The sequence below is a fragment of the Bactrocera oleae genome, chromosome 6 (genome assembly GCF_042242935.1).
Source record: "Bactrocera oleae isolate idBacOlea1 chromosome 6, idBacOlea1, whole genome shotgun sequence".
Lineage (NCBI taxonomy): Eukaryota > Metazoa > Arthropoda > Insecta > Diptera > Tephritidae > Bactrocera > Bactrocera oleae.
This window is the reverse complement of record NC_091540.1, coordinates 68,108,438-68,123,248: the sequence shown is the minus strand read 5'-3', so window position 1 is coordinate 68,123,248 and position 14,811 is coordinate 68,108,438. Positions and strand designations below refer to the sequence as shown.

Here is a 14,811-nt window from a genome sequence, read left to right as displayed (position 1 = left end):
TCGGAATGGACACCCATCATTTTACACTTTTTTTTAGAGAATTGTCATCCAACCAGTGACCTCGTTTATGCTGTCGTGTCACAAGATAAAGATATGATCTACAAGTGTTGAATTCTTTATTTCTGAACAAAACTATTACTGCATAAGCCTTACATAATATTCGTGATAATATTTGGTCCAAATGCTGTGATGATGAGTTATGGGGCGTTCGATAATATATTTGCGAAAGTCTAATTAATATTTATGTATTAATGATAACTGTCTCAACTTTGCTTTCTTCGCTGAAAAAGAGATATACCATGGATAAGTTAAGCCCTTCAGCTTGTTAGAAATCCATAGAAAGTAAGGAAGAATTTCTAGAAATTAAATTTTAAATTTTTATAGAAAATCGATTTCTTGGATCTGGGTTCTTTTTCGGTTTCCACAGTTCAGTCGAAAGGACTTTGGAAATTTTTTTCTAATATTACCAAACTTTCAACAGTTTGAAAATACATTTTCGTATTTTTAAATGCACTGGTCTCGAATTTACATATGGCTCGTACTAGTACTCATTTAGTGCTCTGAAGTACTTCTATTTTTAAATTTATCACTTAAGAAACTTGGTTTTGTAATTATCACAAATTCTCACTTTCTTTCGGCACTACTTCGTTTTTACAGAAAATTTGATTAAATGTTGCATTATTTGTAAACGACCCCAAAAATAGCAACAATAACAAACGACATTAAAAAAGTACTTCCTGACAAAAACAAAAAAATAACGAAGGACTGGCAAAGAAACTACCATAAATACAATTACACGTGAAAATCGAGGGTGAAACATTTGTAGATAGAAAGTGAATGGGCGGGTGGGCGTAAAAATTAATTTCCTACTGCAATTTTGATTGTGAACATATACTGCGCCAACATTTTCACTCGCCGTCACTTTTGCCATGTTTTTGTTGTTGTTTATTGTTTTTTAAAACTTTTTTTGTTGCGACAATTTCATTATGCGACGCTTAATTTCGCCTGCTGCTCACTGCGCAGCATTACGACTTGAACTTGTACTTCCAAGCTCATTTAGTCAATAATGATGTTGTTATTGTTATTATTATAATCACTTTTTTAACTTTTCATTTTCTAGTTTACATTTTTATTGTGCTTTTTTGTATTTTCCATTTGGTTTTCAATAAATTTATTTTCATTGCAATGATTGTTGTCGCTTTCTTCCGTTTTCCATTAACTTTTTGCTGATTTTCCATCGCGACAAATTCATGAATGGCAAGGTACTTTCATTGTTGTTGGTAAAATATTTAATAATCTTAAAGATTAAAATTATATATTTGGGCTCGCTTGCCTTCCAGCACGCCAGAAAAGTGATACAAATGCGAACAACCAGGGCGTGAGTCTCCTTTTCTCTACATAACAATTTCTTTGGTTTCTTTCTATGTCAGTTACTAACAGATATCATAGAAAAATAGTCTTAAATTCTAAATACAATTGTATTAAATTAAAGGTCATGAAATGGACCTCCCTGCCCCCTTCATTAAAACCTGCCTTAAATATATTTTGTTACTGCTTTCATTTTTTCTTTCACACATACTTCAATACTGTATACTTATATATTAATATCTGTACTCTAATAACTGGGTGTTAACTCCCCGAGTACTGGCTAAGCGATATGGCGTTCGTTGAAAACTCATTAAAACTTTTTTTACAGCCCATTTAAAAGCAATTTGTAAATTGTGAAACTTCCACTGACCGGGAATAAAAAAAAATGATTTCATTTGCAATATTGTTGAGTTTTTTAATAATTGTTTTCTGTTTCTGTGTATTTACACTATATTGTTTTTTTTTTTGGTTTGCATTTTGTGTTATCCTTGCTGGCTTCGAAAAGTTTCACATCATTTATGTGATAGATGAAGTCGCGTAACTCGCGGAAAGTTGACTTGACTATAAAATATTATCATGAAGTGGCGGCAAAATAAATAGTAACTACCATACATTCGAAGTCGTGAGAGTAAAGAGTAACTAAGTGGTGAATAAACGAATGGGATGTGAAGAGAGAAGATGCGAAGCTCTATACAGGCACAGATTATGGAATGAAACAAAAATTTTCAACAAAAAACTTTACTTGAATCGTTAAAACCATCATCGAGGTGTCATGGTTAGAAGATCCCTTTTTGAAGAAATGTCTAAAGATAATATGTTATAGATAATTTTGAAGTTCGATACCTTGTATCAAGAGTTAGTTTTTTAAGAAAACAGAAGTTGCCAAACTGAGAAAGGACTAATCTCGTTCCGTGTGACAAATCGCCATATCTTGTTTTTCGCCTTCACAAAGGGCACCCATTATGACTTCGCAACATGAGTTCTGGTATTAGAAAACTGCTGGAAGAATATCATTCAAATTTATTCCGAATAGCTTCAACTCCCGATCATGGAGAAATTAGTTTTTTTCCTTCTCATCATGGATTCTGTCGGAAAGATGTCGATGATTATGAATGATTCTAGTAAGAAATCTAAAATTTCAAGTAAACAGCTGCGCCGAAGCTCTAATACCCTTCACAAGGGCACATCTTATATCATACAAATATATAAAAAAATCTCTATCTTGATATTGATCGATCAGTTTGTAACTGACAATATGCTATAGTAAGACATATATACAATATAATCGTAGATTGCAGTATTGCCTTGGGCAATAAGCCATGCCAAAGTCCGTGACAATATCTTGTCAAATAGAGAAGTACATACAAGGACTTGATTCTCACTGATCACTTTGTGTAGCATGTCCCTTTTGTTTACATTTTGCCGAGGTCAATGTCCCTTTTGTTTACATTTAGCCATGTCCACAACCTTTATTTACATTTAGTCCAGTCAACTACCTTTGTTTACTTTTGGGGTCAATGATCTGCTTGTTTACATTTTACGAAGTCAAGGACCCCTTTGTTTAAATTATTAGGTCAATGATCTGTTTGTTTACATTTTATGGGATCAACAACCCCTTTTGTTGAAATATTATGGGGTTAATACCCCTTTGCTTATATTTAATGGGGTCTATTTATGTGAACTTTGTTTAAAAATATTATCATTGTTTTCCTTTTTGATTGAAAATATAAAAGTGGTAATTTGTTTTTAGATCTTTTTTTGATAATTTTTTTAGAATTAAGTTTGCCATGTAATTTGTAATACCCAGTAGGAAACGTGGGGGGATCCTATAAAATATATATACCTTCACAAATACAAAATATTCCTTGCAGGAGCTTGATTTCGATTTGTTAGTATATATAATAATATATGCTAAATTGTTAGAAGATATCTCCTCAAATCAAAAAAAAATTTCCATACAAGCACTTGATTTCGATCATTCAGTTTGTATGGTAGCTATATGGTATGCTATAGAAATTTGATTAGATCAATTTTGATATCAGCGGTTCCGACAAATGCGTAGCTTCTTATGGAGAAAAGGGCGTATGCAAAATTTCAAATATATACAGACGGTCAGACGGACATTGCTAAATTGACTTAGCTCTTCACGCTGAACATTCATATACATATACTTTATAGGGCTTCTGACATTTCCTTCTGGATGTTACTAACTTCATGACAAACTTAATATACCCTGTTCAGGATAGAATGACTGACCAATTTTTGTTCTTTTCATTCTAATTAATTTTTGTTATTTATTTTTAATTGTTTAATAAAAAATCTGCTGTGAGGAGATACCTTCAAGCTAAGTAAGTGTGAAGGCACATAAGTACTTGGAAAGTAATCATCATTAGAATAGCAAAGCTTAATTTTTCCGTTGCTACTCAAACCGCAATATGTTTTACTTATAACAATTTTCACCAAAGCTGACATATAAACACATAACGTTAAGTATACTGTTATACCACACATACCTACAGTCCACACATTGCAGCCAAGCTGGCATAAAACACTTGGGCAGTAAATTTTTATATCGAAACCAATCAAAGGCTTATTGCTCCCACATTCATCTTTGGCAGTCGCACTTTAGCGCAGCCAACATAACTATACACATACTAGCATACAAAAACAATTGGAAACTGTAGCACCTAGATGAAATATTAACCAACATACAGGGCTCCAATGCCTTACATACACCAATACACACACCAACACATAAACACACATGCGAAAGTGAAAAAAAAAATAAACTCGAAGCGCTGCAAAATTATTGCCGACAGTTAATCTTCTGACAACAGCAAAAGACGAATCAACGAAGCCTGAAGTACCGCCTGGCGGTCATTTGTTGTGCAACTACAACTACAACAACAAAAGCAACAGCAACAGCAAATAAAACAGCAAATAGTAATAGTAATGTTCGCACATTACCACAAAAGTTGCAACGTGACATGCGCTACAAGGCTTAGAGGTGAGTCGGTAGAGGATACTCAATGCCTGGCACGGGAGTTGAATGAGACGTTTCGTAATATCCTGACGCACACACATACATAAAAGCGGGCTCCTTTCGTTTAACTTACACTACAACTTTGAGGAGCTCAGGTTTATTGCTGTTTTTGTTGTTGTTGTGATTTTTTATTGTTTATTTGTGCTAGCGCTGGCTGGCGAATGCGTTTCTGTTTCCGACTTTTAATTTATGTTTCAATTCCAATTAGCTAAGAAAGCGCATTTTCTTTCTATATGGCGCGCTCAGGCGTTTGTGTGACCAACAACGAGCGCAAACGTTGAAAATTAGTTCAATGCAATGGCGCGAGAAAGCCAGAGGTGCAAGTGACAGGGATAAAGAATCGCTGATGGGTGGGAAGAATGCAGTGCAGGCATTTAGGAGAGTGCAATGGCATTCTGTGGGTTCGAAGTGATGACCTTGTTGAGAACTTATAATAGAATGACGTCGAAAGCTTTCTTTAAAAAAATTTAATTGTATGAGCAAAATATTTTATTAAAAGTGTAAATATTGAATGAACTGTTATTATCTTTAATTTTTTATAACTTTCTTCTATTAAAAAAATTCTTTTTAGAAATGCGCCAAAAGGTAGGCAACAATTTCCGGCGCTGTTCTCAGTATACCCAATTTATTACGCTACACTTTTTTAACGGGAAAACTGAAGAAGTGGCTCGATTGAGAATTGCTTGAGAAGAACTAATTGTTAGAGAAATTGACAACGTAAAATATATTAATTTGATGAGCTCAAAAATAAATAAGAGAGTGCTCCTTCTTTCCTTTATTTCTCTTTCATTCTCTTTCTATCTCGCAATTTAGAAACCAAAATATATGCTACGAGAAATTCAAAATTTTTGATTACAGAATTCTCTTTCTAACTTCAAACTCTCTCTTCAATTAAATTTGCAGACTTTTCCTATTGGGTATGCCATATAACATAGTAAAGTAGGACTTCAATGTCTTGTGTATAATTGACTTTTCTACTTTTGTTCATTTCACACACTAAACGTCATTTGTAATTGGATACAATAACATTAAGAAAAGAACAATAGAAATGAAGCATAGGGCAGACTATAACAAAGTGGCCACGGCAATCAGAAATAGCGCTTGAGCATACAAACATATGTATATATACATTTGTAAATAAATATAAGAACTGGTGATGATTAGCAGTTATACTAGACAGCTCGTTGAAAGACCTGAATATATAAGACTATGCAAGAAGCTACTAAAAGTCTTAACTAACTCGAAAAATGGGAGAATTGCAATTATTATTAATTGGAAAGTTAGTCGAAAGACGGGTTAAACAAAAATGGTGTGGTTTTCATGGGAAAAATTACGTCTTTCTAAAGATTAGAGGAAGTTGGCTTTTTTTAATTTGTTACTTCTGGCTCTTTTCGAAAGACCCTTTGTCTGTTTCTCGATAAATATTTAGTAGAATAAAGATAACTCATTCTGTGCTGAAAACTGATCTATGTATGTAGTCATTCTTGTACTTGAAATTTATTTCTTCAATGTCCCATGCGGTTTCGTATATAATGTAAACTCTTTAGGAATAAAAATGATAGTGAGAAGCATAAAAAAAATTATATTTTAACTGAGATACTGCATACCTTATTTCAAGACGCCCTTAAAAAAGATGTTTAATGTAATCAGACGTTGCTTAAAAAATACTGAAAACTGCACAAAACCAACAAGAAGTCTTATCAGACTCAGAAATTTGACATTACATTATTCAAGCATTCTGAGAAATAAAATTTTCTTTCAATTTAAAGATATTTTAATGGGTAAATTAAAATTTTTAAAAATTTCTGAAACCACATAATTTACATGTATACATAAAATATATCAACTGTGTTACAAAACATTTCGAAAGCTGTTACTGAATGAAGGTTGCCTATCGATAGACATTATAATTCTAGTATAATTCTGCCTTGTAAAAGTTTCTCGTAATCCAATAACCATTTGGTGGCAGCCTGAAGGTAGAGTTCTATTAATAAGATTCACTCAAGATCAAATTTGACCCAGACTGTTCCATATAAACTGTGCGCACAAACCGAATCGATTAATTTTTTTTCCCATATTGGTACAACCTTTTTTATGTTCGTGTAAAGTTTGACCTCAACATGTCAACTGGTTTATCTTTGTCAGCTGTTTATTTACCACGCGAAAAGTTTGACTGACGTGAAACCATGAACATGAATAAAAATGTCTCTTCCATTAGAACCATACACTTAAGAAATCATTGAAAATGTTGCAGAAGTATTTTGTTGAGTATATCTTATCAAGAATACAAGTATTTGAGGGGCACAGAGTATACAGTGAGGGTTGTCAGGTCACCTCAAACATGCTTCATGCGAGACGTTTATCCAACTCTGTTAATGACGATAACATCGATAAAGTTAAAGAAACAGTGCTGGAAAATCGTCACTGACATCAGAGAGATAGCAGAGGATCTCAACATCTCTTACAGATCAAATCAGCACATTTTCGTTAATGTTTTTGGTACTAAGCGTGTCAATACTAGATTCCAACAAAAATTCTTGAATGTGCCATCACATATCTTAAACAAATTAATTAAATATAATCTTCTTACTTAACTATCATAGAAATAATACCTTATGGTCTATTTGTCAATTTTACATATATACTGTACTATTACAGTACTACAATTAAAACTACAAAAAACTACAAAAAACTATTCTTCTAATTAATAATTTATTCATTACTTAATACCTTACCAGACAGTTAAAAAAATAAGTTTTAAGATAACACATAAAAATAATGATAAAATACACAGTAAATATATTTTTGGCATAGAAAGGCTTATACAAATATTTTGTTTTTTGCGATAATTTTTGTGGCATGCAAAAGTTTTCTGATATAAAGTATTCTCGATCGCAGTTAAATACCCAAATTTAGCGGATTTTCAATTTTGCGATAATGGATTTTTTTTTTTTATAAATCTCCATTATATTTGTAAACACAACACATTGTTCGCAAATAAGTTGCTCGATCAAATTTGTTGATAACAGTACTATTATCAATTTACAGTTAAGCGACATTTAATCCAACAATTATGTTTTCGTGTTTTTTGTTCGTTGACATTAATATTATAAAAGCGTACTGTAGCCAAACGAATTTCAGTCACAACTGTTTCTATCAAACAAACCTATCATAATGAAGTTAGCTGTACTTTCGCTCGCCTTAGTCCTGTGCGTGGCATTCGCCGCGGTAAATACTACGACATTTGCATACTTAACATAGTCAATCATCGAAAATATTGATATCCTTTCTTTCTCAGGCCGATATCGATTACTCTGTTGAGGATAATGAAATAGAGGAGTTCGCTCCTTTGGGGCTCGCCGACGAACTTGGCGAGGTGGATACATTCAGCGTGCTCGGTATATTATGGTCTGCCCTCACTGGCGGTTTGCGTACACTCAAAGGCATCAATTGCACCATACGCCGTGTGATGAGCATACGCGATGAAGGCGTTAATTTCCTCAATGCCTTTAAAGGCTGTAATAGTGCCGCCTTTAAGGACCTGAACGTTGTGCTTAGTCAAGTACGAACTGTGGTGAAGACGTCCAATGATATTATCCATTTGAACAGCAACGTTTGCAAAAATGGAGCTCTCGATGATCAGGCTGATGCCAAGAAGAATACTCCTTTCGTCTGTTTCTTTAAGGTGTTGGGTAAAATATTGTCGCTGAAAAATCAAATTGGTAAGACAATTACCTTGTCGAAGAAGTTGTCATCCACACCGGGCACCTATGGCACGTGCAATATCGACTCAGTAGGCGACTTGGTTTCGGTATTCACACAATTCCCGTCTTACGTGAAGACTTGCTCAAAGTTGAGAAATTAAATTATGAAGTTCTTGTTTGCTGTAAATTTTGATATTGCAAAGAATAAATAGAAATTGCTTTGCGTGTGCATTAAAATTTGGTGGTTTCATTTTGATCGTGGTTTCTGTAAGGATGAGTAGAACCGAAGTTCATCTTCGAAGACCAGTTTTTATTTTAAATAATTAATTTTTGCCAAGACTTAGGTTAAGTATGGTTATCAGAGGCACCTATTATTATTACGATTAAATGCTTGAGTGATCGGTTCAGAGAGACCACATCAAAATAGTTTGGTAAATACCTGAAATGCTTCTTTTTGGAGAACGCTACAGTTTAAGAATGATTATATAGTTTTATAGAATACTAAAGTGTACCCGGATTTGAAGTTAATAGTGCACTGATTTTCTGAATTAATTTTTATCTTAACATCACTTTTGTCTTACTGAGACAACAAAAAACAGTTAAGTTGAGTGATGCTTCTTGAGTGAAATGTCTATTTGAAGCGAGCCTTACATCACGTTCCTTTAAGATCTAATGAATTGTATCACTGATACTTGGTTGTCTCAATTACATACTTTTTAAATGTTCGAAACTGAAATGGTCGCTTATTTTAAATGTATTTTTATATGATATTTTAGGTCAGCTATTTAAAAGGGGGGAATACTTCGAAAGTTATCAGAAGAGTTTGACTTGAGATCTGTAGTCCATTAAATAGTTTTTTCATTTCTATCAATAAAATATGAGTCAAAAGGTAGGTAGACACTCTTGCTTAAGTCCATTTGCATTTTTATTATGCTTTAAATTCTACTTAAATTCACGAAGTCACCAAAAGTAATTGTGCAATTATTATGAACTGAACTCACATTGTAGTGAAGGCTTAGGCGGAAGGTGTATAAAATACGGTAATTGCCAGCAAGCTTCCACACCTTCGTATATACATACATATATGTTTGGACCCGCACATACTCGTATCTGTTAGAGTAAGCGCTTTGAGTTACCAAATAACCAACATAATTTTCGGCAACAACGGAAACGGAAATAAAATCAAGCACAAATGTAATAATACAATTTTATGACATTTTGCAAATGCCATTTACTATAAATGTGCCTTTACGTACATTTTCACATGTATTTAGGCACATCTGTACTACTTTTTCGGGTATTATATACATATGTATAACTGAAGAAGTAGTACAGATGATATACTCATATACAATATAAGAATATACAAACAGTTTTTCGTGCCCAGCAGGAACAATTTTCAGCAACTCGTTAGTTTTTGATATGAATGCGCCAAAATGTAGGCAACAATACAGAAAAAACTTTGTGGCTGAACACAATGTATTGTTTAAGCTGAAAAATATTGTGAGATGTACAGTTTGGGGTACATGCTGAGTAAACTTATTTGTTGTTTAAGTATAAAGACTAAAAATTAGCAAAATTAAAATTGTTTCGAAGTTTTCTGCTTAAATGAAAATTCGATCAGTATATTCAATATTCACAAGAATTTGGACGATAATATGTAACTTCAATAATTTTCCCTTAGGGTGTGTAAGCTGACAATGAGCTTTAGTGTGATAGCATAAAGTCGGCGTATTTATATATAAACACATTTAGAAGAACCAACGTGGTAAGGTATGTACATATAAGTTTATTGAAGCCCATAAGTCATAAACAAAAGAACGTTCATAGATAATCATAACGTTGGTGCAGATGTACGCGTATATACTCGTGAGCAATTCATATGAATGCAATTTATATAGACACTCATACATATTATGGAGTACAGGGTGAGTGAGAAGGAGTGGAATATTTTGAAATACAGAAAGCAGTTTTCTAATATTCATGGGATATCACTTAAGTGTTTACATTTGGCGCTTAAAAGTATGCATTTAAAAAATCCTAGTTGCCTACATTTTGGCGCAGCTAAACTTAAGTGATAGAAAAATCATTTGCGGTTTTAGAAACTTTATTTTTTGCAAATTCTTGTTGTAATCATTTTAATAATCGCATTTTTTGGATATGATATAATTTTTTTAAGTTTTCTAGGATCTTTGAGTTTAAAATAGCATTGGTTCGTTGGAAATTACTTGTGTACAGCAGATGACTTTTATGAAAAATTATATTGTTAAGCTTTCTTTCTTAAATGTTTCTCTAATTTCGAATCTTTGTCTGACTTTAACCACAGGAGAATCTACTTTTACTGAACAGTATTTCTATAGACTCGAAGGATCTATGCCTTGGAATCCCCGAATATTGACTATATGGTAAAGAATATAATTTGTAAGGTTAATCTCGAAAAAGCCTACAAGTTTCAGTGATAACATATGCGAAAAAATGCATACTAAATTCTTCTGACTGCCTCACAAACTAGACGTCTGATTCAACATATTTCCGATACACCCTGTTTGTTTAAGACCATAAACGATATGGCTTTGCCTTTAAGGAATCGACAGGTGCCAGTAAATGTAGTGACAATAAATGAGCGCTGACGAGCAGAGACAAACAAACTCTAATACACACACACAGGCATAACGGCTGCTTATGGCGATATATCAAAGGTGAACTTGTGAATTGCGCAAACGACTGCCTAGGGGAGGTGCGGTGGGCATCAAAATGATTTACTGGCGAGAGCAGAACAATTGTGAATTGCCATAATTTCATTATTATATTCTGTTTCTGTGTTGTGCTATTATATATGTATGCATATATAAAAACATATAAATATTTGTATGAACGTAATATTATTTAGTGAAGAAGCTGAAAAAAGTACCGTTAGAAGTAAATGAAAAATACATGCAGGCATATGGAATAACAAGAAAGGTTGGATGCAGTTCGGCTGGAACTCAGTAATTTGAGTTTTCCATACAAGTACTTGATTACACATAGTTTGCTCAGGGTTTAAATAGCGTTTAAGATTAGTTGAGAAAAAATATCTTTATTAAGGAAACGTCGTCCTATTTTTAAGGTTATGCTTACTACTAAATACCAAATTATGAGCGCTGTCATATATGCTGCTGTCAAATAGATATTAGGTGTCAATCCGATGACTGCTGTCAGACGGCAGTCAAATGACGGCTTCATAAATATCGGAATGCTGTCAAATGTTTTCAGACAGGCTTCTACAAGTTGGCTGCTGTTAGATGATCTCTGTCAGATAATATGTGTTGTCAGTTAATTTATTATGGTAGACATCAGATGTTTGTCAAATGAATGTTGAAGATCTCGGTAAGATCCGAACATATCTAAATTTCAATGCGCTTTATCTTCGTTAGAGTACTCTTCTCGTTGGAAATGAAGTGCATATTTTGACTAGGGATCAGTAAACATCCAAACCGCACTCCTTTTGATTTTGAGCCGAGTTTTTAGTTCGGAAAATACAAGTTGAACTCGGGTGTAAAATTGCACGAAATAGTTTGCTTGTTTAACGACAAATTATTCACTAACAACAACAATGTCAACGACAAATGTGATAAAAACCTTAACAAGTCAACCACCGCCCACATGTGACACAGCACACACACATCGGCACAGGCTCATCAACGGATTTTGTGCCTGATTGTTCACAATGAATTTGGGCAATCGTCATGGCTTTGATGCGCTCTACTTTCCTCCTTGCCGCTTTTTTATCACTGCAGGTCGTTGGTCCAGCTATTTGATTGTCCTTTGTCGCTGCAACTTTTCAACTTATTGCCATTTCAGTCGTCATGAGTCCTTAATAGTCAACGCAAGCGGTGGTTGTGGAGGGCAAGAAAGGTGGTCAATTGGTTGGATTGTGGTACGAGGAATGCAATAAACGAAACTCACAGTTAACTTATTTATGTTTTACGAATTTTCTCCCAATAACTCGATAGATAACTCAATTGTAGGCACATTTACGAATTGCTGCAATTACTGAGGGTGTGTGTGTGTGTATGTGTGTAACGGAGGGCACCCACATGTCTGTGTATGTTTGTGTATAATCTGCAGGTGTTCATTCAACTTGTCTTGCAGAGAGTTGAAGTCTTTTAGCCAGACAACTGCGTCTAACTACGCTTCGTTGACCAGAAAATAACAAAAACAACAACAACGTACAGGTTTGTCTCAACAGTGGCTACCAAAAATAAAACAGCAAAAACAAACTGTCTAGCTAAATGATAAGCTGCATAATATGTACTTCTAACAGTTCACAAGTACCTACTTCGTGCATGCAACAAAATGTGGCAAGTGCAGTACACTTGAGTGTATGCACTTTGTATGCAGTATATTGTAGTTGCAATTATCGTCCTCTTGTTGTTGCCAGCTCTCGCATAAACTTCAACTACACTCTCTTCGTGTCGTATGTTGTTGTTATTATTATTGCATTGCTATTATTATTATTGTACCTTAGTGCAATCGAAAAGTTTGCCACTTTCATCATGCCACATGCGCTTGTGCCTCATTGTTGGCTGCGAGCAAATCGAATTGTAAGTACTTTATGGTTGTTTGCTTTGTTGTGATTGATATTTGTTGTTGCTGTGTTTCGTTGCATTTATTTTTCTGCAATTGCACATATTGTTGTTGATTGTTAAGTTTTGTGTTTGGTTTGTTGATAAAAGTATAAGACTTGAAACTGATTGAATGGCACACGCTGGTGACATGAAGCCGACTTAGCGGGTCTTGGTAAAAGTATGGGAGATGTGTGGACAAACACTTATATATTATAGATGTATGTATATATGTTACTCATACATAGGTGAAGCTTAAGAGACGGTTAGGTTACTCTGTAAGCTAGTAGCAGGGCTTACAGTTTTACATGAGGATAAGAATCGTCTGAGATTTGAATGAGTTAAAGGGTTCTATAGGGTCCAGTGTAATAAACTCGTTCTGTAATTACTGATTAAAGCGTCTCGGATGCTTAGAATCGAAATGGAGTTCTGAAATGGAATATAATAATCAAAAGGAACTCGTCCAGTACTTTAGTACTTATTCAAAAACGCCGAGGTGCTGATAAAGTACATGACTTAGTCTGTATGAAAGCGTAAGTTAAGAGCTTAAGGGAACTCTGTCCAATCTACAGAACGAATAGTAGAAAAAAAAAATCGAAAAACTTATATATTTGATTTTTTCATATAAATTTTGAGGTTTTGTGAAAAAGGTGTATATATTATGTATAACAGACATATAACTTTTTTCTATACGACACTTAGACGTGAATGGAGAACAGGTTTAGTAAGGGAGGACTATCTCCATCTATACCGACGGGTCTAAAATGGACTGCGGAGTAGATGCGGCGATATACTCCAATGATCTTGATATCCCGTTTTCAATCCGCAAGCATCTTCCAAGTGGAAGTACTAGGTATAGAGAAGGCATGTGGAGTTCTATTAAATAACGACGGTAGGATGTAGAAAGCAACAATATACACAGATAGCCAGGCGGCATTTTCGACATCACAGATTAATTACAACGTAGTTAACAATTGCAGAAAGACATTAAGCTCACTGGCAGGTCATCTCCACTTGTCCATAATGTGGGTAATAGAAACATTCATCGGCAACGAAAAGGCAGACGTTTTGATAAAGCCAGGAGCCTCTTTAGATGAATTCGAGGCGGAGTAAATACCATGTCCGCTGGGAACGATCAAAGGAGAGCTTTATAGGCATTTTGAACAAATAGCGCAGGAAATAACGATGGAAATCAATAATTAGCTGCGAGATAACAAAGCTGATATTGTCCAAGTATGATAGGAATAGTAACAAGAAATACATAATATATGCTTTAACGGGACATTGGCACTTTGGAAAGCATGCGCTGGGCTTACCTTATAACATTATTTGTTGCAGCTGCAAGCTAGACGGCTATACGGAAACTGTTTTCTACTTTCTCTGTAAATGCCCAGCTCTACTACAAGCTCGACAAAAAATATTTGTGTATCCAACAGGTACGAAACCTTGAATGGGTGTCCACAAAAAACATAATGGATAGTGCATCAAAATGGCGCATCCAGCTTTAATTTAGCCCATGGTGGCAGCACAAGAAGTGCTACCTATCTACCTACATAACATGGGATTTTTTAATATTTTGCATTAAGTAAGTAAACCTACAACTCTGAAAACATGATATTCCGGCACAACAATTTTCGCTCTACAAAAACGATCGTAATGACTTTTTCCATAAAACAACTCCTTTAAAGGGTATGGGCAATACCGAATTTATAAGGCACTTATATGCTCAGTATGTTTGATGTATAACTTCAAGACCTATTTTGTAGAGCGAAACATTTTGTATTACAATATAATTTTTTCAAGGTTGTAGGGTTACATACTTGTTTAATGCAAAATATCTAAAAAAATCTCGTGTTATATATATGGAAAAAGAAATATAAAATAAAGAGCTTGTTTACGTTCCATCCTTGCTTTTAGGGATAAAACTGAAACATCAGGGTTCGCAAAAAACAATTTGCGAAAATATCGGATAACTTAATGTAAATTTTATATACGTATATCTACATATACATATGTATGTATTCGAAATATTTGTACATACATTTAAATATCCTCATATATCTGTAAGACAATTTATTTGCAACAGTCCGCC

The 14,811-nt window shown here is 34.2% G+C and overlaps 1 protein-coding gene across 1 annotated transcript; it reads left to right on the top strand.

Annotated features, from left to right (window-relative positions):
* Positions 1–7,532: 7,532 nt before the first annotated feature.
* LOC106623558 (uncharacterized) lies at positions 7,533–8,352 on the top strand. The gene is made up of 2 exons (XM_014243110.3): positions 7,533–7,639; positions 7,710–8,352. The coding sequence occupies exons 1-2, from the start codon at positions 7,586–7,588 to the stop codon at positions 8,274–8,276; spliced, it is 621 nt and encodes a 206-aa protein (XP_014098585.2). The 5' UTR covers positions 7,533–7,585; the 3' UTR covers positions 8,277–8,352.
* Positions 8,353–14,811: the final 6,459 nt, after the last annotated feature.